We start from the raw sequence: 22,729 nt of genomic DNA, 5'->3' as shown, positions 1-22,729 counted from the left end.
GTCGGTCAGTGCGACCTAGGAGCGTCTTGACGGCGGAGGAGAGGATACCTGGCCCTGATCAGATAAGAGTAATGGAAGCCAAAAAAGAAACCCTGCCGCCCAGCAGAATGGATGTGCTCCCCGAGGTGTACCTCTGCTATCACACACGCCTGCGGACACAGACGTATTAGCTATTAAAAAGCTACACTGAAATGTATTTCTTTAAAACGCTGTGTTTATTCGGCCCAGATGTCCTTGTGGGAATTTTAAAAAATAAAATAAAAAAGGCGACGAGTGTGAAAATGGACAAACTCTCATGAAGTTTAAATCAACTTTAATGCCGGAAATTGACAATTTAATGCTTTTAGTAACCCCTCCTAAAAAAAAAAAAAAAAAAAAAAAGAAAAAGGAACATCTGTACTTAGACTATACACAGCACTGCGTTCCTTCGGAACAAACTTGAGAAGAAAAAAAAAAGCAATCAGGAACTCAAATAAATACATTGGACATTTATCTACATGTTATACAAACACCAGAATTAAGAAGGAACAGTCCACTTACAGGATTTCTCTTTAAAACTGACTGACTTCAAGTGTGAAGCCGTAGGGTTTCGTTTACGTTAATACACAGCATTTACACTGGATAAACTAAAAAAACAGATTGTGTTCTTTTCTTATGATACAAGCGTCCTCCTGCAAGGCTCATTCACTCTACATCTGATGGGAGAATTACATGAAATACAGACAAAGCAAATAGTTTTACGTACGACCTTTCACTGTTTTAACAGTTAAAGCACATGACACACTTCACTATGAGAACAGGTTAGATGTTAGACGTTGATGAAATAAAATTTAAAAAAGGGGGAGGGGGGGGGGGGGTCAAGTAGGCCTAATGTACAGTTGTGCATGTGTGCAAATGTCCAGATTGATGCCCTCCTCATCATTTCGGTTACATATTTTTTCCCCCTCACATTTAGTGTAAATGAAATGAAGGCAGTTAACAGGACAGTCTAATGTTGCTGATTGCACTCACACTTGCCATACATCCATCCATTTTCAACAGCGCTTATCCTGGTTAGGGTCGCGGGACGCTGGAGCCTATCCCAGCTGACTTCGGGCGAAAGGCGGACTATACCCTGAACCGGTCGCCAGTCAGTCGCAGGGCACATATAGACACGGACAAGCATTCGCGCTCACATTCACACCGTCACTGAGAGGGAACTGAACCCACGCTGCCCGCACCAAAGACAGGCGAGTGTACCACTACACCATCAGTGACTGCAGCACGATGCCTTCACATTCATCTGACAAAAAACCGTAATGGTGGTGGTGAAGAAAGAGAGCACAATTAGACGTTCAGAGAGCGGGCCGAGTGACATATGCAAATGATTAATGATTCCTGTCCTTTGCTTCTTCTCGATGGGCTCCTTTTGTCAGCAACACTTAATATTAGCCTCATCATCAATGAACGCCCTAATAAAAGAGAGGGACTGAAAACCTGTTGTCAGAGAGGGTCTATTATTCACAACTCCTTTGTGCCTTAACATCCATATATCAAACTAAAAATCTAAAATAATAAGCCCTTGTAGAATAAATCTTCCTCGTTTTCTCATTGCATGCGTGAGAGTTTGAGGTGAGGGAATCGTTTACAATGTACGCACCTCCAACCGCCTGTGGCCTCGCCTTCAGCACAACATCTGGACAGCATCCTAATTAGCATTGCTTTACAATGTGCTAGGCCAGGGGCTGAGGGGTGTACAGTGAGAGCCTAGCTCTGGATCCCAAGTCATCCTCTTAATACCAAGTCCCTGGACAAAGAGGCAGAGTTACCATTCAGCAAACACAGGGAAGCGTTTAGATTTGCAAGGGTCCCTAAACGTCTCCAAAAGACTGTTTACTACGACTTAAAGGAAGTATTGTTTAAGTTTTAATTCTCGAACTTGGAAACATATGATCATTTGAGTGCTGCCCCCACCCTTCTCATGAAAAGACTATTCCCTCTTCTGACTATGCATGTGCAGACTTGATTCGAGAAGATGCGCCAATGTGAGGAAAATGAAGCTGACCTATCCCAGTGGAGCGGAGAAGAGGAGGCTACCAAAAGTTTCAACATTTTTCACATTAACACGGAATGTGCGTGACTGACAACAGCAAGAGCAAGACGCTCTTGCCAGTTGCAGTAGCGCTGCTGTCAGTGTCAGTCGAGGAGGATGCCGCAGAGATAAAGCGGAGAGTAACACAAGTGACATTTTTGATCTCGAAGACGTGAGTGTTAAAGGGGTAGAAATGGTGAACGGTGTTCTTATCAATTACAGTAAAGGTGTTGAGATGATTCACTCGTGAGATATTAATCCTCAAGAATGACAACATCAACATTTTTCCATCCTGATTGGTAGGTCGGAGCAAAACCCATTACATTTCACTTTGAATAGCAAAATACATCTGTAGGGATATGCACAAAGGAGTGAGGATAAGTCATCATATTTGATTCTGTATTTGTGAGTCCTTTCTGTGAAAAGTGCTATGGAAATCAAACATATAACTAGGAGCAGCACAGGAAATGGATGGATGGACATAAACAATCTGAAGTGAATGCAACTGCTTGCTAGAAACGGCTTCAATTCACTTGAGAACATGTTGAAGTTTTTGTAGTTACACCTCTAAATGTCCCCTCATGAATTCCTGCTCAGGAATTTAGGTGTGTGAAGTAGGAGGAAGTGCAGGGGTGTCCAAACTATGGCCTGCCATGCATTTTTTAGCAACCTGCGGTATAGACTAAATTTGACAGGGCCTGCAACACTATTAATTTTCTGTGTTTTTAAGAGGGGTGTGAAAATTGTGGGGGGAGAAAAAAGTCGTCGTAGGGCTTTCCATGTCGCGATGAGAGGCGACCAACTAGCTTACTAGCTAACAGGCTTCTCTCGGCTGGCGGACACGCGGCAGGTTTGTCGTGGCCTTCACTTTTTCACTCGGGAATTTTAATACCTACACCGAGTTGCTCTGTAAATTCTGGCATCTGAGGAGGAGTTTGTAGGCCGCCTTGCTCGCACATGCCTTTTCAGGTCTGTCCATAAATTTTCAATAGGATTGAGATCGGGGCTGTGCGATGGCCACTCCAAAACATTGACCTTATGAAGAAGCCACTTTGTTAGCAGTTTGGCAGTATGCTTTGGGAAGAACCATTTCAGCCCAGGCTTTAACTTCCTGGCTGATGTCTTGAGATGTTGCTTGGGTATTTCTACAAAATGTCAGACAGCAAGAAAAAAAAAAAAAAAAAAAAAAAAAAAGCATGTGTCTTTTTACATAGTGTGTGTAAACATTTGGTTTCTCCTGTCAGTACCTCGCTGGAAAACCACTGATGAGACCAAAATTGCTCAAGTTCTTATATAGTTGGGGAGGGAGGATTCATCCTGGACGCTGACGTGAGTGACTGGGCGCCATTATAGCCACACCCCAAAAATCCAGACAGACAGCTGAGATTGTTAAAAACAGTTTAACGCTATAGCTCTACACTTCAGCACAATATAGTTCAGTCTTGAAACATGTTTTCACCAATTATCTTCAAATATGTATAATCCATTTAGAAACAAATCTTTGAATTCACTTAACAGTCAGCAAAAGCCTGCTGTGAAACAGCCGCTTCTCAAAATAACTGCAATACATAAAAAATATATAATTGCTTGACCGATTGGTTTTAGTGTGTTTAATGAAATAAAATGGAAGAATATCAAAGTGGCCCTTGCAGGTGTCTATTCTTCTGTATGTGGGCCTAAGAGGACAAAGTGTGGACACCCCGGGCTTAAACGTTGACGTAAGCATGATTTGAAGGTCACATGACACACACACACACACACACACACGCACACACACATACAGTATACACACACCCAGGCGCACACACCCACTGACACACATGCGCACACACACACACACACACACACACACACACAGGTGAGCCACATCATCCCGTGGAGGAATACGGCGTGTCACTGTGGTAGTTGTAGTCAGGGCAGACCTTCTGCACCAGTTTATAGTCCACGCTGTAGAAGGCGATGTAAATGCATATGACCTTGAAGGGCTTGGAGCAGAGCCAGGACACGTGACTCTGCGTCTGCTCCTGATAGCAAACCTTGGACGGGTCGAAACTGCACAGCGCCGTCTTCTTGTTACGGTCCGTCTTCTCGTACTCGATGCGGCAGTTGAAGGACTTGGTGTCTTTGGTCTCCAGCGTAGACTGCTGGGCCACCTCGAACTCCACCACCTTGGAGGGCGGCACCAGACTCACCGACACGTTGCCCAGGCCCGTGGAGTTGTGGCGGAAGTAAACGCTAAATGTGCCGTTGCCGTGGTCCACGATCTTGCCTGTAATCAGCAGGTTGAGTTTGACCGTCTTGATGTTGGAATGGAAGTCGCCCCACCCGAACATCTTTTTGAACTTTCCGGTCTTGACGATGGGCCTGCGTTTAGTTCTGGCCTGCGGATCCTGAACATCTGTCTGGTTAGATAACCAGTCCCAGAAGTCCTCCATGTTCTGTATATAGGACATTTCCCTCACGTTGCTCTTGAACCCTGGGGAGGCCCTGGCGAACAAACGCAAGGGGTTGAGGATCCGAGGACTGGCGCCCGTGGGAGACGTCTGTTTGTGCGTGCCGTCCCCCCACTCCACGAGCTCTGTGGCTCCCCCGCGTACTTTGCTGCATGCGGCCTTTAGAGAAAACGCAACACACAAATGGCACAAATCAACAATTATGTAAATGTGACATTCATTTTCGCCTGCAAACAAATTCACTGCTACACGGACCCAAAAGCATGCAAAAGTGTTCCCCCCACAATATCGCGGTTCATCGTTCGAGCCCTCGTGGGACCTTGACATATGAGCTTAATCTGTTTCGTAGCCTGCAGGTAGCCAAGTTCGGAACAATTTACCCGTACAAAGGTGCCTTGAGATACGAGCCACCTGACTAATGAGTTTTTCGACATATGAGCCATATGAGACGATATTTTGCTTTGACCTGTGAGCGCAAACTTGAGATACGAGCGCTGTATGGTGGCAGTGAACTCAATTCAACTCACGTCACAGGTTTACTGTCAAACTAAACATAAAAGAAAGAGAATTACACAAAACAACGTTGCCTTAAACATGGAAGGGTAGCTTAATGCTAAAATATAATGCAAAATGCGATTGACATGCTAATAGTAAGCATGGACAGTCGCGGTTTTATAAGCAACGAATATTTTAACACAAATGATGAGGCAACAGCTGTAGACAGATAATATAACATTGCTCACAGGCACACATTCTTTATCCTCTATGAAAAAATGACTAACATTACAGCATCTTACTAAGTCACAGTAGTAGTAGAAGTTCTTCTTCGTTTGTGTCTGCATGGCTATTAAAATGCCTCCTGGTGGCCAAGGAGGCCCTACCAGAAGGAGCAGCACAACGAATTGAATTGCAGCATTAAATCATAAAGCAAAAACTTTTAAATCCTTTATGTTCTATTTAATTATGTCATTACGCTTTGTTTTTTAGTACAATTTAGTACTAAAAAGTACTCTATTTTTCCATATTTAAAAAAACAAACACACATTTTTGTTTAGTTGGGGGGACTGGAATGGATTAATTGCATTTCCATCATTTCAGTGGGGAAAGATGAGTTGGGATACAAATGTTTTGAGTTACAAGCGTTGTCTCGGAATGAATTAAACTTGCATTTCAAGGCATCACTGTATCTCTTTTCAAATACAGGAAGCAAAATTAACAAGTCGACAAAATTATTGCATATGAAATCAAAATACCCCAATGAAATGAATTAAAATGTCATGAGTAATCCGAAACAATAAAAGTGAATGTAAAAAATAAACAGGTTTTATAAAGTGTAATTATTGTACATTGGGACGTGCGTGCAGAGCCACAGCAACAACATCTGTAGTCAAAGTCGGATAAAAAGAAAGTCTGGACACTCTTTGAACGGACCACATGCTCTCTCATTGGTTTAAACCATACCACGTGATTTATGGATGCCATGTTGTGAACCAGCATCTCTGTCACCGCGATGTTATAGTACAAGCATGCAGTAGCAGTAGTTTTTGGTTTGCTGTGTTGCCGTAGGCTGTCCCACTCGTCCCGGATGCACTTTCCCCCCCAAAAAACAGAAAGATGTGCTATCTTCAGCATTGGGCTGCTACGACCGAATGACTGCAGTGATGATATATAGTACATCACTCCCTCCTTCAAGTAGATAAGACAAGTAAAATCTTCTCAACTTAACATGGCACTTGGTCTCAAACCAGCACTGCAATTCTTTGATGTTGCGTTCCTTGAACCTTGACTTGTAATGGTGGCCAACAATAAAACAGGCTTATCATATGGTTAAGTACGTGCTAAGTGCTAATCCAGCTGCAGCAATGAACTGTGATCCTCCTTGTGCCTCAAAGCTGTTTAGCCTCAGGAGCGATTCCTGGTCCACTTCAGATAAAGCGTTAATAATTCACCGCAATAAGCTTAGCTAGTTTTATTAGTAATTAGCGCTGGCTTTCCCCGGGCCCGGTTGCGGGGATCACTGCAAGAAGCAGATGTTGCTGAGCTGCTGTGCGCTACTTCCAGAGTAATTACCATTTTGCTGTAAGCCTAAGTGAAGCGCACGTGGACTGAACTCACAAACTAGGTCTGTCTGCTGGAGTTACATAAAACCTTTCAGTTCCATGCTATACGATGGGTTATATAGCATTATCATTTGTAGTAATATTAGTTGGCTATATATTATTATTATTAGGGTCACGAGTGTGCTGGAGCCTATCCCAACTGACTTTGGTGCGAGAGGTGGGGTCCACCCTGGACTAATTGAAGTTGGGCCAGTTTGGGGGTGGGTACTTAAATGAGGCTACATTCAAATATTGCTAGCAGTTTGAACTTTGCATATTATCCTTTTAAGATGATTCCCCCCCACCCCCTCCAGTTTTGTGGCGCCACCCAGAGGCCACAGCGTCCTTCGCCAAATGGGCGAGGCAGCTCTGTGTACATTCTACTTAAGTACAGAATTTGAGAACTTTTGCCACACCTCTCAAGATTATACTAATAATATACAGTACTACTAATAATAAACTAAACAAAATTGACTTAAGAATGATCACCTGCACAATCTAATGAACTTCCATATATCTAAAATTCTGCCTTTACATAGATTACTCATAATGCATGGTTATAGAAGACCGATTCTCCTACTGGGCATCCAGTTGATAAACTAGAATGTACTGTACCAACCAATCACATACCAGCCACTTTCCAACATGACTGTCATATGTGCTTCATATGATCCTCTCAACAATGCCATTGTCTTGTTTTGTTACATTGGTGTTTCTCGTGTTAGTTTTTCACCTTGATTTTACAGTTTAATTGTACGTTGTCCTTGTGTGCGTTGAAAACCGTCTTCAAAAAATGCATTATAAATGCCTTGATGTCTTATCTACCTCAATCACACAATAATTGTATTGTTTTATATTTGTTGCTTAGTCCCACTCAACACTATCACTTTTATATTTTTACTTTTGTTTTCAGTAAAATACAGATATATATTTTTTTTATAGCTCTTCTACTTTACCCTTTATCTCCTTTTGTTTTTAATTCTCTGAATGTCTGGTACATAACTGTAAAATTGACAAGAAACCTTCCTGGATCTTGAATTTTAAAATGCAGATTTGATGTACTTTAGTACTAATAAAAATAACGATAATAATAATAATATACTGTACATTCTTGGACATTATTGAGAAATAAAAGACTGTTAAGGTCAGACTCTTTTTTTTCGCCAAAGCAATCAGCTGATAATAATGAGGTCAGCAATAATTTCCAACGATTTGATTGGCTTTCTTCTTACATATACACACTATGACAAGCCAAAACATTATGATCACTTGCACATTTAGTTTTGGGTTGACACAGTCAGAGAAGTATCAATTTAACAACATTGTGGGTATTATTGTGGTTTGCAATGGTGTTAAAACTACACTACATCATATTAAGAGCCGTGGCTAAAGTTTGGACTCTCAGAAATATCAGGCACCCGAACGTGTATTACGTACAGTATACAATTCAGCACTACTAAAACTACTTTGTTGTGTCTTAAGTACAGTATTTCCACGAGATGTTGTCTGTCCTGTCGAAAGAGCTCCATTGGGGTAACTAAATGTCCTCTCTCTCTCTCTCTCTGTCTCAGCTGAGCTTTGCTTGAGATGTTTATAATGCAAATGAGAAAAGTTTAAGTATGATGAGCAACTGGGGAAATTGCAGTGGCAACAAGGGGATGAGGAGAGGACATATCTACTTCAACGCCCCGACACTGATGAAGCACGGAGAACCTGAAATCCTTCACTGACGCGTAAGCTTCACCTTGCCGCTCTCTCGCTGTCACTCTGTGACAACACACACACACACAAGCGCACGCGCGCACGCACACACACACACACTCCTTGTTCATTTAGGCACAAGTGATGTCTTAGAAACTCAGCCATGAGAGAGGGGGAAAAAAACAACAAAACAATGAAAATATGAGGCAAGGTCTTATGAAGGAGAATCTACAAAAAGCTTAATTAAGATTTCTTAATCTCTGCTGCTGCGCTCGAGGCCTTTCAGGGCGACTTGAAATGAGACATTTTAATGGTAATAAGTGCAGCCTCATGGAGCTTGAGAAGAGCAGATCTCGTTTGAACAGCGCCAGGCAAAGACGAGTGTCAATACGTGCGACACACACGACAAGTTTGACTGGGCCTGGCACGCTCATTCAATATAATCATGCATAATTAACACTCCTGAGCTACCTCAGTCGTGACTAACAAATAATTACACATCATATATCAACAACCACAGACACGTGTAGCGGTGCTTATGGAGGCACGCAAGACTCTAGGACGTGCTATAATTAATACACTGCCAGCATTATTGTGTACAGTATATTGTTAGCTAAATAGGATAATTGCCCAAGTTGTTTTCCCACTTACAGTCACAGTATCATTAAAAACTACTAATGTGCTTTATAAGAAATGTGTTTTTTATGTCTGTGTAGTTTCTTAGTCATCCATGTCATGGTAAATCTGCACAGATTGAATTGAGGACTCTTGTTGTTTGTTGAATTTGTTGTCTCTCTCGTTTTCTGGAATCATGACATAAAAAATGACTCAGGCAATTATGCTAATAGGCTAATGATATTTTAATTCCGTTATGATTGTCTGCATCTTAGTTGGTGTGTAACGTCTGCCTGTGTATAGAGACTGTGACACAATAAGAAGTACCATACATTTTTTGTATGTATATGTTTTTAATGCTAATTTAAAAGCGTCGCTTTATAGCTAAAAAAAAAAAAAGATAGATGATCAATGGCTGGAACTTATTTATTATCATCTGTGTTATCAATTAAAGTTCCAATTCAAACAATATATTTTTGTACGACATGATCAGGTGAGTTAATGTAATGAATCTACTAAATATATACATTTGTTAATGTTACTTTTTAAAATGATTATTTATTTTAGTTTCATAGGATTCTGCACAAAAAAAGTGCAATATTTAAAAATGGATTGTTTAAATAGTAAAATATTATGTTAAGACACTGATTTGCTTTCATAAATAAAGTTTTCAGCTCATTTTACCCAAAGCACTGATAGTATCGTATATTATAGTATTGTAAACAGTGGCGGTTCTAGCTTGACTGGCACCTGTGCGATAACCCCTTTTGAATCCCCCCACACCCTCCACCACCCAGACACACACAAACACACACACTAATGAAAAACACACTGCAGTGGACCTTATGTTTTCTTTAAAATATGATTAACTTTTAACAATGAAGAAAACAGCAACAATAATAAATAACAAAAACAAATCTTGCATTGCACAAGCGAAAAAAACAAAATCAATGAAGGGAACCTTACTGATGCAAAATCAGCTTAACATTATATTAGAGCTTATCCATGATTACAAGATGTAACCAGGCCCAAGTTTCACATTTTCTCTTTTACACTTGCACTAGAGAGACAGTGCATCGCCATGCATCTCTCCGACAAGTCCTACACAGGGCGGCCGCACATATTGCACATGCCAGAAACCGCCACTGAGAGCAGATATAATGGCAAGACGTTGTTCTGTACATGTGCTTTTGCTGTGAGCGTGCAGTGAAGAAGACATACTGTATGAATGTGCAGGTAAAATGCACATTAGTCAACACTTTTCAAGACTTTATCAATTCAAGTACAGTATGAATATCCCGTGTGAAGGTTGTATCCCTCCAGACACATGTATTCTGTGTGTTACATCTCTGTGTGCAGATCAATATTGTGCAGAGTTTCTGCTGGAACTTGAATTCTGACAGCGCCCTGGCGCACACCCAGGATAGGTCAGCCTCGACATCCATACGCAATAAGCGCTACGGAACCGACTGGCTGCTTGTCCCGTGGGTAGGCGTATCTTTTAGGGCCTGACATAAAGGTAATTGCTCCAGTGACCACAACTAGGCTCCAGAAGGTTATTAAGAAGCCACCGACATCTGGATCTTCTGAAAAGATGCCGTTGAAATGCCTTTGAGCTGAGCTGTGACGGGGTGTGTGCCGCAGGCGAGGCTACAGCGGAATTTTGATGGCGATGATGGAATCTCTTTCAAGTTAACACGGTTGACAAGGCTGCCACTTGTGATCTGAAAGCGGCTTTTCTCATTTTTTGCGGGCAGTGTTGAGCGCTTGCTACGTCTTCATTTTCAAACTTACTGCATCTCTGAGCTAACACGATCCACTGCTGCTTAGTTGTTGTTTTTTAGTTAACAGAATCTGCATCGGGGGAGGATTGGATTGGTTTCAGGTGTGTTTGTGAGGATAAACAAAATGGGCAATTAACCTGCTCATCGGCGCAAGAAGAGCACTTCCAATGATGCACGCCGCTCATCTTCATGGATTTATCTGTGCAAATTGACCTCACTTTGGTGTTGTAATTCATTTGTCTGCTCTTTTTCTACATCTGAAGCTCAATTAGCTTGATGCTTTTCTATGTACTGAAGTGAAAACCACTACTGATAAATTTGCACTTTTAAAACATGCCGTATCAAGGATGTAGCATCTCCACGTAAGATTGGGATGGACTTTGACTGACGCCATTCTTTTACAACCAACACGACTAAATCGCCCCTCTGAAGTTAAAACCATTGTGAGCCCAGAATCCCCATTGGCGCATCCTTCCCAAGCCATCTTCTTTCTTATGTTCCAGGGCATATCATTTGTAATGATTCACATCCAGAGCCAGTTCGAGGAGAGAAAGCCCTGGAGGTACTTAGGCAGCCCGGCGCGAGAGACAAGAAGAATGATTGGCGCTCTGATCACTGGAACAGCCTCACGCACCAAAGCCATCACTTTTAATCTGAGTTGTGTCCCGGGAGATGCATGGCAGGTGCTTCAGTGCTGCGCTGGATCGCTACAGATCACCCGCACTGGACGCCCCATACTCATCACACAATGCCACCATTAGGGTGTGTGCGCGTGTGAATTCAGCATTTCCTCCTGACATTCTAACTTTTATTATTGGAATCAACAATATTTTTTATGATCATTATGTGACACTAGTTCAAAGGTTTAGATGCACTAACAATATATTTGTTTTTTCTACAAATATATCCAACAAAACATTAAGCAAGAATAAAGCCAACACAAATGCAGTAAAAGACTATACATGCACCAGCAGCAAAAGGACACAAGCCGAGATCAATGTCGTATTCACTCGCAGTTACGCTGCCTGAGCTCGGCTAAGGGACCATCGTCCGCCCATTGTGTCAGGTACTTAAGACCTCAGGTAACTTGTGCAAGCAGCTCTGTAACGAACTCAAATGCATCTGGGTCATGGTCTCCCCAAGTCTGACATCTGAACAAGGCTGATCTTCTTTCCCTACGGCGACTTGTATAAAAATGTCTGACACCTCCTGCACATAACTCTTCCACATCCTCTTTCCAAAACTTGACAATGTTTCATTCAACAGATTTAAAAAAAAAACATATTTAACATAAAATATGAAGCTGAATTACTGTAGCTGATAGTAAACATGCATTAGGGATGGGGATAGTGATGAAATTCAGTCTATCATGTGGAATTGATTGTTGATTAATTGTATCTTCAAGCAATTCGGGGAAAAATGCATGGCGTTACTTTGCTGCAACCAACAGCGGTGTTGATGATTCAGTCTCAACATCATCAACAAGATAACAACACCTACAGGAAGTTAAGCTACAGACACTTTCCATATTATTTTCTGCCATTTAATAATAAACTAGACCTGATTCTCGGATTAAGGAAGTCAAATGTCCATTCAGTGGCGAATGGTGGATGTGTAAATATCTGGGCGTCCCGCCAGGACAGAAATACTGTCACAAAATCAGACAACAGATATAAACATAAGAACTTTCCCAATCATTAACTATATACTATTTACCTTGCTCATTTCAAAATAAATGTACATACCCTACAATACATTACAAATGATATACTGTATTTTGAAATATTTTTATTTTAATATTTCATTTTCATTGTTGGTGTTATGGCTCAGCTAATGACAAGCGGCCACTATGTCCATTGCTGATGCAGTGTTCCTGCTCTACTGAGTCACAGGTGAAGGGGGACAGTGAAAAATTGACACCCACCCGAAAAAAAGGTTTATATTTGCCAAGAGATGCCACAAGATGGCAGCAAAGCACTACTTTTCTATTAGAAAGGGATATGGCCTGGCTAAATTAAACTCCTCCTCTCACTTGAACATAGTTCTTTGGTACCAGGGCTTTCGCCTGAGCATGAAAAAGCAAATGAGTTTTTCAGCAGATATGTTCCTCCAAAAATCTGCCAATAGGTGAACTCGCACATCAGTGAATCCATGAATAGCGAATCGCAAATACAGTAAGCGGGGAAACACTGCATACACGTACAGTATTTACCTCCTACTTTTGAAAAGGCAAAATATAGCATTTTTGTGACATTATTTACCCCAAACCATAACTGCGGCGTGTCCACTATTTTTGTGGAGTACGTTGTCGCAGAATCTTCTGTGGTTTTTGCTCCCCTTGCAATGATGCTAATGTTGCCGGGAAATAGTTGATTGTTTATAAACGTTAACAAGCTCAATTGTCTCTGCAGTGGAGACTGTTGCATCTTGTGGAGCATAGGCAACCATTAAATAAATAAATGCTGCGCCTTTGTGTGTTTGTAGCTAACTCCATCTGTGGCTATTATACATTCTAAGTGAAGAAAAGGAAAAGGAGTGGCTAACGAGCTCAAAGAGAAGTGATGCTAATGTTTTTGGTCACATAATCCCATGGTATCATTTGTTCTGTCTCTCCAGAGTGTGGTACTTCACCACTTTTCAAGTGGACAGATGAGTTGACCTGAAAAAGATGGATCACATTGCCAGGAAACATAACGAGCAACTGGGGATCATGTCAAGATGGGGGTCAAGTTGTTTAGATGGTGGGGAGCTGTCCATTGATAGAACGAGTGACATTTAAAGCATACAGTTGAAAATTAGTGAATAGATGTGTATGTATTTTCTGAACACTAAACATGAAGGGATTCTTCTATTCTTCTTCTTCTATTTTTTGCAGATACATGATGCAGGTGCCAAAGTCAGCATGAACTAATGCTTTAGATGTTTTAACACTGAAAGACACCTCTCATATGAAATATAGTCGGTTGCGGCAGATTTCCTAGCCAGCTTTTTCAAAGACAGTTATTATAAAACACTACCTGGCTATTCATTATGTCACAGAGCGGCTCGCGTGCTACAATTTGCATGAATTACGGCATGAAGCGCTGCTTTCGCAAGCGTGGATAATATCAGGTGACATATTAGTCATGTCATAGTGTCTGCTTTTTGCCACCACAACTTGTATCTTTCTTCCACCTCCTGATAGGATGGGGGGGGGGGGGGGGGGGGCATTTTTAAATGAGAAAAATGATGCAGCACCAGCCAAATACATCGGCTACAGCACTCGCTCTCAGTCTGATGTGTTATTTCAAAGCCAGCGATAGACAAAACGACAACAAATACAGTGGAACTATTTGGAATTCAACCTAACTTTGGGGGAAAACATCCAGCAAGACGAGGGGATATCGCACAAGATCTTAAATCAAATTATTGATTCTCTGTGTGCGTTTAGCTTTTTTTTGTTCAAATTTTTGCAACAAGTCCAAAAGAAAGACCATCATCAACAAGACATTTTAAGAGAGGATGAACATGATAAGAGTCGAATAATAATATACACTGCTGGTAAGAAAAGTAATTGGTGGACATTCAGGGAAGTACTGAAAGACTCCAGCGTCACTACAAAGATCCTTTTTATCAAAGTGTCACATTTGACACTAGTTAGCAACTTATTGACACACGTTTGACATGACTCATATTAAGGTGTGACTCAGTTGTTTCTACATTTTACTAATTGCAGTGGTTGAGCTTTTTCTACAGTATGACTGTTTATGGTTGATAAACAATTTAAATATCCCATGAAATAAGTAGTATTAAAATCTGAACAAATCACAGGTTGACTGGTAAGGATTGTGTTGGCGCTTAGATGCGCCACAGTAGTCGTTTGAACGACTGTAATTATGCTGTAAAACTCCATGAAGAAAACAGAAATACTCACTATAATGTTCCCAAGAGTAACTGAGGTAGAGAACACAGTCAGGAAAAGACAGACAAACACCATCTATCCATTTTCTACACTGCTCAACAACTTCACAGAAGCTGGAGTCTATCCCGGCGGACTTGGGTTGAAACCGAGTGGGAATTGAAGCCACGCCAGCAGCATGTGAACCATCACACTACCAATGGCCCATAAGTTTTCTCTTACAAATGAATTCTGCAACTGAATAACTTCTTGGTAGGAAAAAGTTACCACAGCCATATGTGCTGGACCAAGCGGGGCAATGGGCTATTTGCCCCTAAAACAAAATTGCTACTGGACATGTGAATGACTGCAACACTAGCTGGGTTACTAGGAGCTTTGTATGCTGATTAGAATCAGGTTAGGAAAGCAAACCAAATAAAAATGCTCCATATAAACACCTGAATCGGAATGGTGTTGGGCTGTGGTCTGTCTGTGCATGCATACTGTATTACAAAAAAAAAAAATCATTTAGGGGGGCTTAAGAACATTTTAGGGGGTCTGAAGCTCCCCTAAAAAAGGCCTAACGATTGCCACTGCCTTCTCTCTCTCTTCAATATGATTTTATTGAAACTGTCCTTCTCACTATCCATTGTTTGCTCTCCTTGGGTGTCTTTAAGAAAATGTGAGAACATTTGAGGAAGTAGGCAAGACAAACGCTAACGTACATTTCTTGTGTAGTACCTGAAAAAGCTTGACATGTGCAGTCACACATGTGAACTGACACTGATCTTCTAATAAAAATAGAAAAACAGGTTTTATTATTGAAAAAGCTAGGCTCTGCTTCAATTTGTATTATTACCAATGGCAAATTTTTTTAAGAAATCCAAACAAAGTGTCACAGAATAACCTTGGAGTTTCCACAGTAGTGAGATTATTATAATGAATAAAGCTGAACATTCTCATTTTATTTCCCCCCCTATAACGGTGACAGAGCCGGCTTGCTAAGGGCGCCGTGGCCTCCAGAGGTGCCACGAAATCGGGGGGAGGGGAAAAAATGATCTTCAATATAACAACCTGTATACGAGTTATTACTATTAACTCCTAAAATGAAAATGCTAACATAGATTCAAATGTAAAGCAATGCCCAATTAATTTTGAATCAATTCAATCAATAGCATTTGACTACTACTTTGCATCTGCTAAGCAACATTTTGCTGTAATGACTAAAGTTGTAACTAATCTAATACGCATATCAGGAAAAAAATACATTGTCTATTTTACATGCATCTTAGACAACATGTATCCATTTGGTTTTTCATTTTTTTATTTTAGAACATAATACTTGAATTCAAAATATATATATTTTAAACTGGGTGACGTTATTTTGTAAATTAAAAACAATCGTAAAAACAATGCTGTTTGATTTCCTTTGTAAGCTATGTAAATCACCAATGGAGGCGGCGCCATATAACATCTCTCCTAGGGCACCTTGGGTAGCAAAACATCTTATGTTTCAGTGTGGGGGATTTAATTGCAGCCATGATGCTGGGTGTTAAGAAAGTGTTCACTTCTTGGACAGAAGTCTTCAGGTAAGGCGGATACTCGCGTTATCTCAACACCTGCCACATGTGACAGCAGCCGAGCCATAAACACTTCACATTTTCGACAGGCGTTACCTTTCAACGCATCATCACTTTCATTTTAATCCCCTTACACGGTCAAAGCGCCAAGTCCTGTGCAAGCTCCTGACACCTGCAACACATCTCACACAGTCTGAGGGATTCAAGGAGGTAATACCACCTTGAAACATATTATCATCCTCTAGACCACTTTAAAACACATTTGACTTTGTACACCATCATAGATCAACTTGTAGAAATCCACCACTAATACTTAAAAAGTTTCATTCTAAAAAGAATCCAATGGTTCCTTTGTAGTTTGTTTCAGTGACCTTTTTTTGTTAGAGTGTGCTAATTTCAGTTTGGTGTCTCCTTCTCTCTAAGTCCTTGCCACAACAGATATGGACTTTTTATTACAAATACTTTTGGGGTTGATTCGCCCATGAGGGCAGTAAGTGAATTTTGACAGAGCAATTGCTTCTGTAGTGATACATATTGTGCCGCAGTTGATTTCACAGAAGCCGTTCCCTTTGAAGAAGAAACACGGGCAAGTTAAAACGTGGCTTCCTTTTTCCTCGCGGGGACTCTGAAGACAAGCACTTCACAAGCCATAAACAGAGACGGAGGGGAGCTGACGGCTCTTTGCGAGGTCTGGAAATGACAAGCTGGAAGAAAGAAAGCAAGGCCTCAAAGCTCAGAGCACAGACGAAAGAAAAGCAAAAGTGAGCGTAATCAGAAAGGAGATTTATTGTACTTATTGTAAAGCTGTCACACCTGTCTTTTACAGGAAAGTTCCACAGCTTTAATTAAAGAAGGCGATCATTTTTCAAAACTTTGACATGCGGTGGCTATGCCTGCTTCAGTCGAATATTAATTAAAAACTTTGGATGCCACAGTGTGGTGTATTCTGGGGTGTAGGGAAGTGTTACAAACTCTTTTGTCTGGACGGCTAGATATTATTCATAAAATTATGCACGCATGTCATTACTTATAATCCAGACAACTGGTGAAAACGCGCCCACTTTTTTAATAATTCAGTATGGGTAAAAGGATGTTCTCTAATAGAGTTATGACATTTTTCCTTCGAGATTCAATGTCCACACACCACCAAACAAGAATGTCTCAAAATGGCAACACGGTTATTGTACCTTCTGTAGTCAAATAGAAGAGCATTTCATTTTTTTGCCTGTCACTATACATTGCAGGTATAGATAGATGAACAAAGATATATTTGTAATGAATAAATAATTTTCAGTCGAATTAAGTGAAATTGGAGCACTGCCCTATGGGCATGTATGACCATGCATTTCTATTTGAATGAATTAGGGTTGAAAATATGATTTTGCCTTCTTAATATTGGCACATTTCAGGTATTTTACAATCTTATACGCTAATTGCTGAGAAATTATGTAATTTACAACACATTTAGCATAGCATGCCTGCTCTATTAGTCTTTGTGGAGCGTGAAGTATCATGTTGCTGGAAAATAATCCAGTTCGAGCACAACACAGCGCTATAACTTTTTGTACTTTTTTTCTGCTAAGTTGGTTTGAGAACATGACGCTTCAGTGTACACTACTATCTACATTTTCTTATGTTGCGCGCCACAGTAGTGAAATGCATTTAGTCGCCTAGTTCCCAGTGACGATGTGCATCCGAGGGCGCCGTAATGGTCCTGATCCTGCAGAGTGGTAATGACGATGCTGTAAGATAGCTGAAGCTGGAATCTAACGTTGCCGCGGGCTGTCATAAAAATTCATAGCTGTGGACCAAGATCAGGAAACTCAACATCATACTAAACATAATGGATCCAGCAGAGCGGAGAGTGTGAAGTACTTCTAAAGCAGGGCTCAGCACATCACTTCCCCCTCGCACATTCACATCACAAGACCAATCATACTGCTCCTAATTGTTTGACTCAAGTCTTTAATCCATCCAGCCGCCCCAGCGAACGTTACTGTCAGTGCAAAGGGCAACTTTGTCACACCTATCAATCACTTTCAACTGCCTTCTCTTCATTTTAAGACCTTTATCATGAATTGATCGCCACCACACACAATTACGCCGGATGATTGGAAAAGAAATGGGTTGCGCGGCTCGAAACAGTCAATACAAGCCGTAGCGGCTTTGAGGGTTTCAACCTGCGGCGATGACAACCTTTGCTGTGGATGTGGGAGACAACAGTCAGGCCGAGGACTGTAAATGCCACATACAATATTGTTTAGGAGGGATTATTCAGTCGGGCCCTGTGTCCGAAAGCTTGTGACCCCAATATGAGCAAAGATTCACATCAGTACCGTGCAAAGTTCCCAAATGATTCCTGGAAGGCGCCGCATGCACGCAAGCTAGGCCCTTTAATGCCACAAATCCATGCTTAATCACATCCACAGAGATTCCACTGGCCTGCTTGCCTTTTCCATCTCATATTCTGCTCCCTCTACAAGCGATTGCTGTGCTCAGCTTTCAAAAACCCAAAACTTGAGTACCGCTTCTTTTTTTTCCCCTCTCTCTCGCTTTCTTACAAACCAAATCCTGAGAGAGGTTGATGTGAAGACCCGGCGGAGCAGGGATGTGAAGGATATAAACACATTTCTTATTGTCCATCGGGAAGGCAAGGAGTCGAGGGGTGGGGTGGGGGTGGACGCCGGGGTAGGGTGGTGCGGTCTGTAAAAGAGACGAGGACCTTATCACAGCCTGGCAGCGCTGTAATTCGGCGGCATGATAAAATGGCGCCACAGAAAACCTTACAAGGCTGGCACAATCCAAAGACGGATTAGGTTTTTCTGACATAAGCTTCCTGAAAAACTAATCAATCAGCCCATGCGGTATTATCACAAGCGTAAGATTAAAGAACCGCTCCTAATCCCCCGCACTGTACATTTTTATTACACTTCTTAGTGTTAGCTGCCGTTAAATACACAATATATAAATAATATAATAAAAGCTAATTGAGCACGGGGAAGGGGAAAGGGGTCATAGCATCCTAAGGGAGGGACTATGTGTAGCATTTGTGTTTTGTTATGAAGAATGGAATCAAGCTGCTGTCCTTGCCAGAGAGCTTTTTGACTTTGAACAGAGGCCTCATCGTCTTGACGCCCAACTCTGCCTTACAACAATCTCAGCCGCGAAAATGAACCGGAACAAAATTGCAGAGTCTCTGAGACTTTTGGGGAACAAAATAAACAAGGGTGTAAAATTGGAGCCAACTCCCGTGAGAAATGACACGTAATCCGTGAAATCGGCGCACATCAAAGTTGCGGATGAACTCCAAGCGAGTCGCTCCAGAGACGCTCGCGAGTAAACAGCTCAGCTTTTGTCTCCTGAATTTGTCACACGTCTGTGGAGGCAGAACACGGATCTTCTTGGCCACCAGAACCTACGCTTTGTTGTGACATAATATTACCAAGGAGCCGTAAGAGACAAAAGCCTTAATGGACTTCGTCAATGTCATCCCCGCTAAAGACGCCCTCTTGCCTGCATGCAATCGGTGCAATAAAGGCAGGGCAGGCGGACGGAAGACGGATGAGAGCCCGGCTTCCCAGTATGTTGTATGTACATTGTTCTGCTGTCGCTGCACGGGGGATAACTGCAGCAGATGTCACGGGGAAGAATGGATTCTCCCAGGATGGCACTGACCCGCTTATTTGTCCCCGGGCGTAGAGCACAGATGTCGCGACCGGGGTTATGTTTTCACACTTTGACTCAGATTCTGAGTGTTTCTGTGAGGGCGGGTGAAACCAAAACTCTTAGTGTGTCACGGTGAACAGTCAGGAGACACAAGCAATGCTGAAATCTACAGACTAGCATGCCACACCCAAACACATCCTTGGGGTGCCCTTTCCTTGCGTTACGAAGTGGGTTTTCAGGATATTTCAGCCCTTAGAGGCTAAAGGGTGTACTGATGAGGGCCAACTTGTCTGTCTCCAGTCAGAATGGTGAGTCTGCATCGACTGAGGCATGTGAAGAGAGCCACTCCAGGGAAGAAGTCTGTCTCTTTCCCCAGAGGCACGGCTTTTCATAGACAGACGACTTAAAACATGGGTGCAGCTACATCTGCGCACCTAAAGGCAGCGTTTAAAGAACCCCCGAGCAGCGATGTGAAGAACTTGTTCAAACGCATGGCATTTTCTGTCCAGATGCCATCGCGCCAACAGGCCCTTCAAACCAACACAATCCTGATAAAGCCTACATCGTTATCAGCTACCTACCTCAGCGGCTTCCAGGAAAAATGTGAGGGGGAAAAAAAAGACTTTTGTAAGACTCGGCTATCTCCTTGGAGAGCTTATTACTGCAATCAAAATAGACGAGCTTTAGAAAAAGAAATCTCCAGTAAATATGAAGCATTCACGGGGACAAATGATGGCAACAGATAACCACAATGGAGTTTTTCAAGAAGTAACAATTAGAGCTCTAAAGATTTTGTATTTTGCACCTATTCTAGTCTGCGGTTTCTTAAAAGTCTAAATTTTCAGGATGTCCAAGGCGGATGTTATGTGAAGCCCAAAATGGAAATACTCCAATGACTAACAACTATAAAGGTAGATAAATAACAATTCTGACAGTTTTTTTTTTTTTGCAAAATAAATGAACAGACTCTAAACATTGTCAACATTATAAACATTTAAAGAACACAAAACTAGTAAACAAACAATGGCATTTGATTATGCATAGTTGCTGGAAAACTATGATATTAAATTGAAAAAAGATTGGCCACAACCTCTAACGCTATACATTTTTTAAAATATTTCTTAACATACACAATTCTTGGGAAATATGACCGAATAATAAGGTAATGTATATTGTTGAAAAACTCATTACAAACCGTAACACTTAATAAATGAATGATAGTTCTAGCAATAAATTATGGGTTTGATTAAGATGTTATACGAAAGTAGATACATTTGAATGCATTTTAATTCTAGAAAACACTTTAAACATGAAAATCACGAAAATTAGAAAAAGAATAATAACCATATTGAGGGTTTCTTGATAACGTCACAATGACTACTTAATGGAAGAAAAGTGATTTACTGACTGTTAAAATGTTTTCCAGCACAGCCCATGCATTTAAATAATACTAAATTGAATTATAGGCAATGTTGCAGCTCTGAGGTCAATTGATAACTACAGGAAATATGCAAAACTCATGCCTCAAAGCAAAAAAAAATGTCAGATATAACAAAAAGTAAGTCTCACCTGGTGCAAGAGGAGAGAAAAGATGAATATTTGCAGAGCTCCCATCTTTAGTGACTTTTTAAGTGGTTGGGAAGTGTTTATTCAAGAAGAGCAACGTTTAAATCCTCTTGAAGATGTGAAGATTTGGGGCAGACACGCATATGCCGCTCAAACATCTCTGTGGTCAACTGCAAAGGGGAACAACAAAAACCGACACAACATAACGTCTAGCATTTAAACCTCAATTAAACAGAACACGTTAAGAAGTTGGACCTACCTTTTTGAATGTAACTGGTCACTTAATTGGCAAAAGCATCTCGCGTCATCCAGCTTCAATCCACTTTGGTCAAAAGTGTCCAAAATCCTGTGGTCGCTGCAAACAAGACCTACATGAACCGGATGACTCAATTAACACAACGCTCCAAACTCGACATCAAACCAACACAGAGTGGGAATGATCCTTCCCCGCTACTTAATCCCGACAAATGCTCGAATACAAGACGGCTGTCAAGTGAAGTATCCCGCAGTGCGCGCGCCGTGCGCTCGCTCAACTCAGCACGATCCACTCGCACGTCTCCACACGCACCAGTCCCGCACTGCACCCACAGTACCGCTCCGCGTCGCCGTGACCATCTTTTGTTAAGGGGAGTTCGGGGGGTAGGGGGGGGGAACGACGACACACGTCGACTGAGATTTAACCCTTTCCTGCCTTGCCTCATGAATAACACAAATTGAACAATCACAGCATTTTGACGTACTGTATTTTCTACAGAGGTCTAATTGCTGTATCGGGACACCACTAATTGAATTCAGGCTACAACTGTGTCAGAATTCAAAGGCACTGTTGACTCCCCATTGAGAGGGTCAACTGCTGCGCTCGACAGGTAGAACTCGGTCTCCTGACAAGCGGGTTGTGTAAGCCATGTGACTTTGGCGCCACCATGTGGTCGCTTGTGATCATTTTGGAGGCTGATGCTCATACTGTGCCTTTTGTGGTTACCAGAGATGGGTGGAGAAGCCAAAAGTTGCACTCAAGTAAGAGTACAGTACTGTTACTTAAGAATACTATGACTCCAGTGAAAGTTATATTACAAAAATAATAATAAATAAATAAATAACGTTTCAGTAACTATTCAGTGAAAAAACTCATCAAGTATGTCTAAATTCAGATATTTCCCAACAATATCACCTTGACTAAAACATCTTTTAAAATCAAATAAACTAAGGCAAATTCAGCCACAAGAAATGGCCTACATTAAGTTTTGTTTACACAAACATCGCGGATTGCTTTTTGTCCCTCCTCCTTTTGAAAGCGCACAACCCATTCTACAGAGA

The 22,729-nt window shown here is 41.4% G+C and overlaps 1 protein-coding gene across 1 annotated transcript; it reads right to left on the bottom strand.

The window, feature by feature from the left end:
* Positions 1-401: 401 nt before the first annotated feature.
* Positions 402-22,038, bottom strand: nxph2a (neurexophilin 2a). The gene is made up of 3 exons (XM_061793169.1): positions 21,672-22,038; positions 21,416-21,582; positions 402-4,683 (listed from the first exon to the last, which is right to left on the bottom strand). The coding sequence occupies exons 2-3, from the start codon at positions 21,458-21,460 to the stop codon at positions 3,940-3,942; spliced, it is 789 nt and encodes a 262-aa protein (XP_061649153.1). The 5' UTR covers positions 21,461-21,582; positions 21,672-22,038; the 3' UTR covers positions 402-3,939.
* Positions 22,039-22,729: the final 691 nt, after the last annotated feature.

The sequence above is a fragment of the Phyllopteryx taeniolatus genome, chromosome 12 (genome assembly GCF_024500385.1).
Source record: "Phyllopteryx taeniolatus isolate TA_2022b chromosome 12, UOR_Ptae_1.2, whole genome shotgun sequence".
NCBI lineage: Eukaryota > Metazoa > Chordata > Actinopteri > Syngnathiformes > Syngnathidae > Phyllopteryx > Phyllopteryx taeniolatus.
The sequence above is the reverse complement of the archived record's forward strand: the minus strand, read 5'-3'. Positions and strand labels throughout refer to the sequence as shown.

Bases quoted from the DNA above. Each gene is read 5' to 3' on its own strand.
- nxph2a (XM_061793169.1), bottom strand. From the start codon at position 21,460: ATGGGAGCTCTGCAAATATTCATCTTTTCTCTCCTCTTGCACCAG. The intron at 4,684-21,415 runs GTGAGACTTACT...TTTTCTCTAAAG, and splicing joins TTTCTCTCCTCTTGCACCAG to GCCGCATGCAGCAAAGTACG.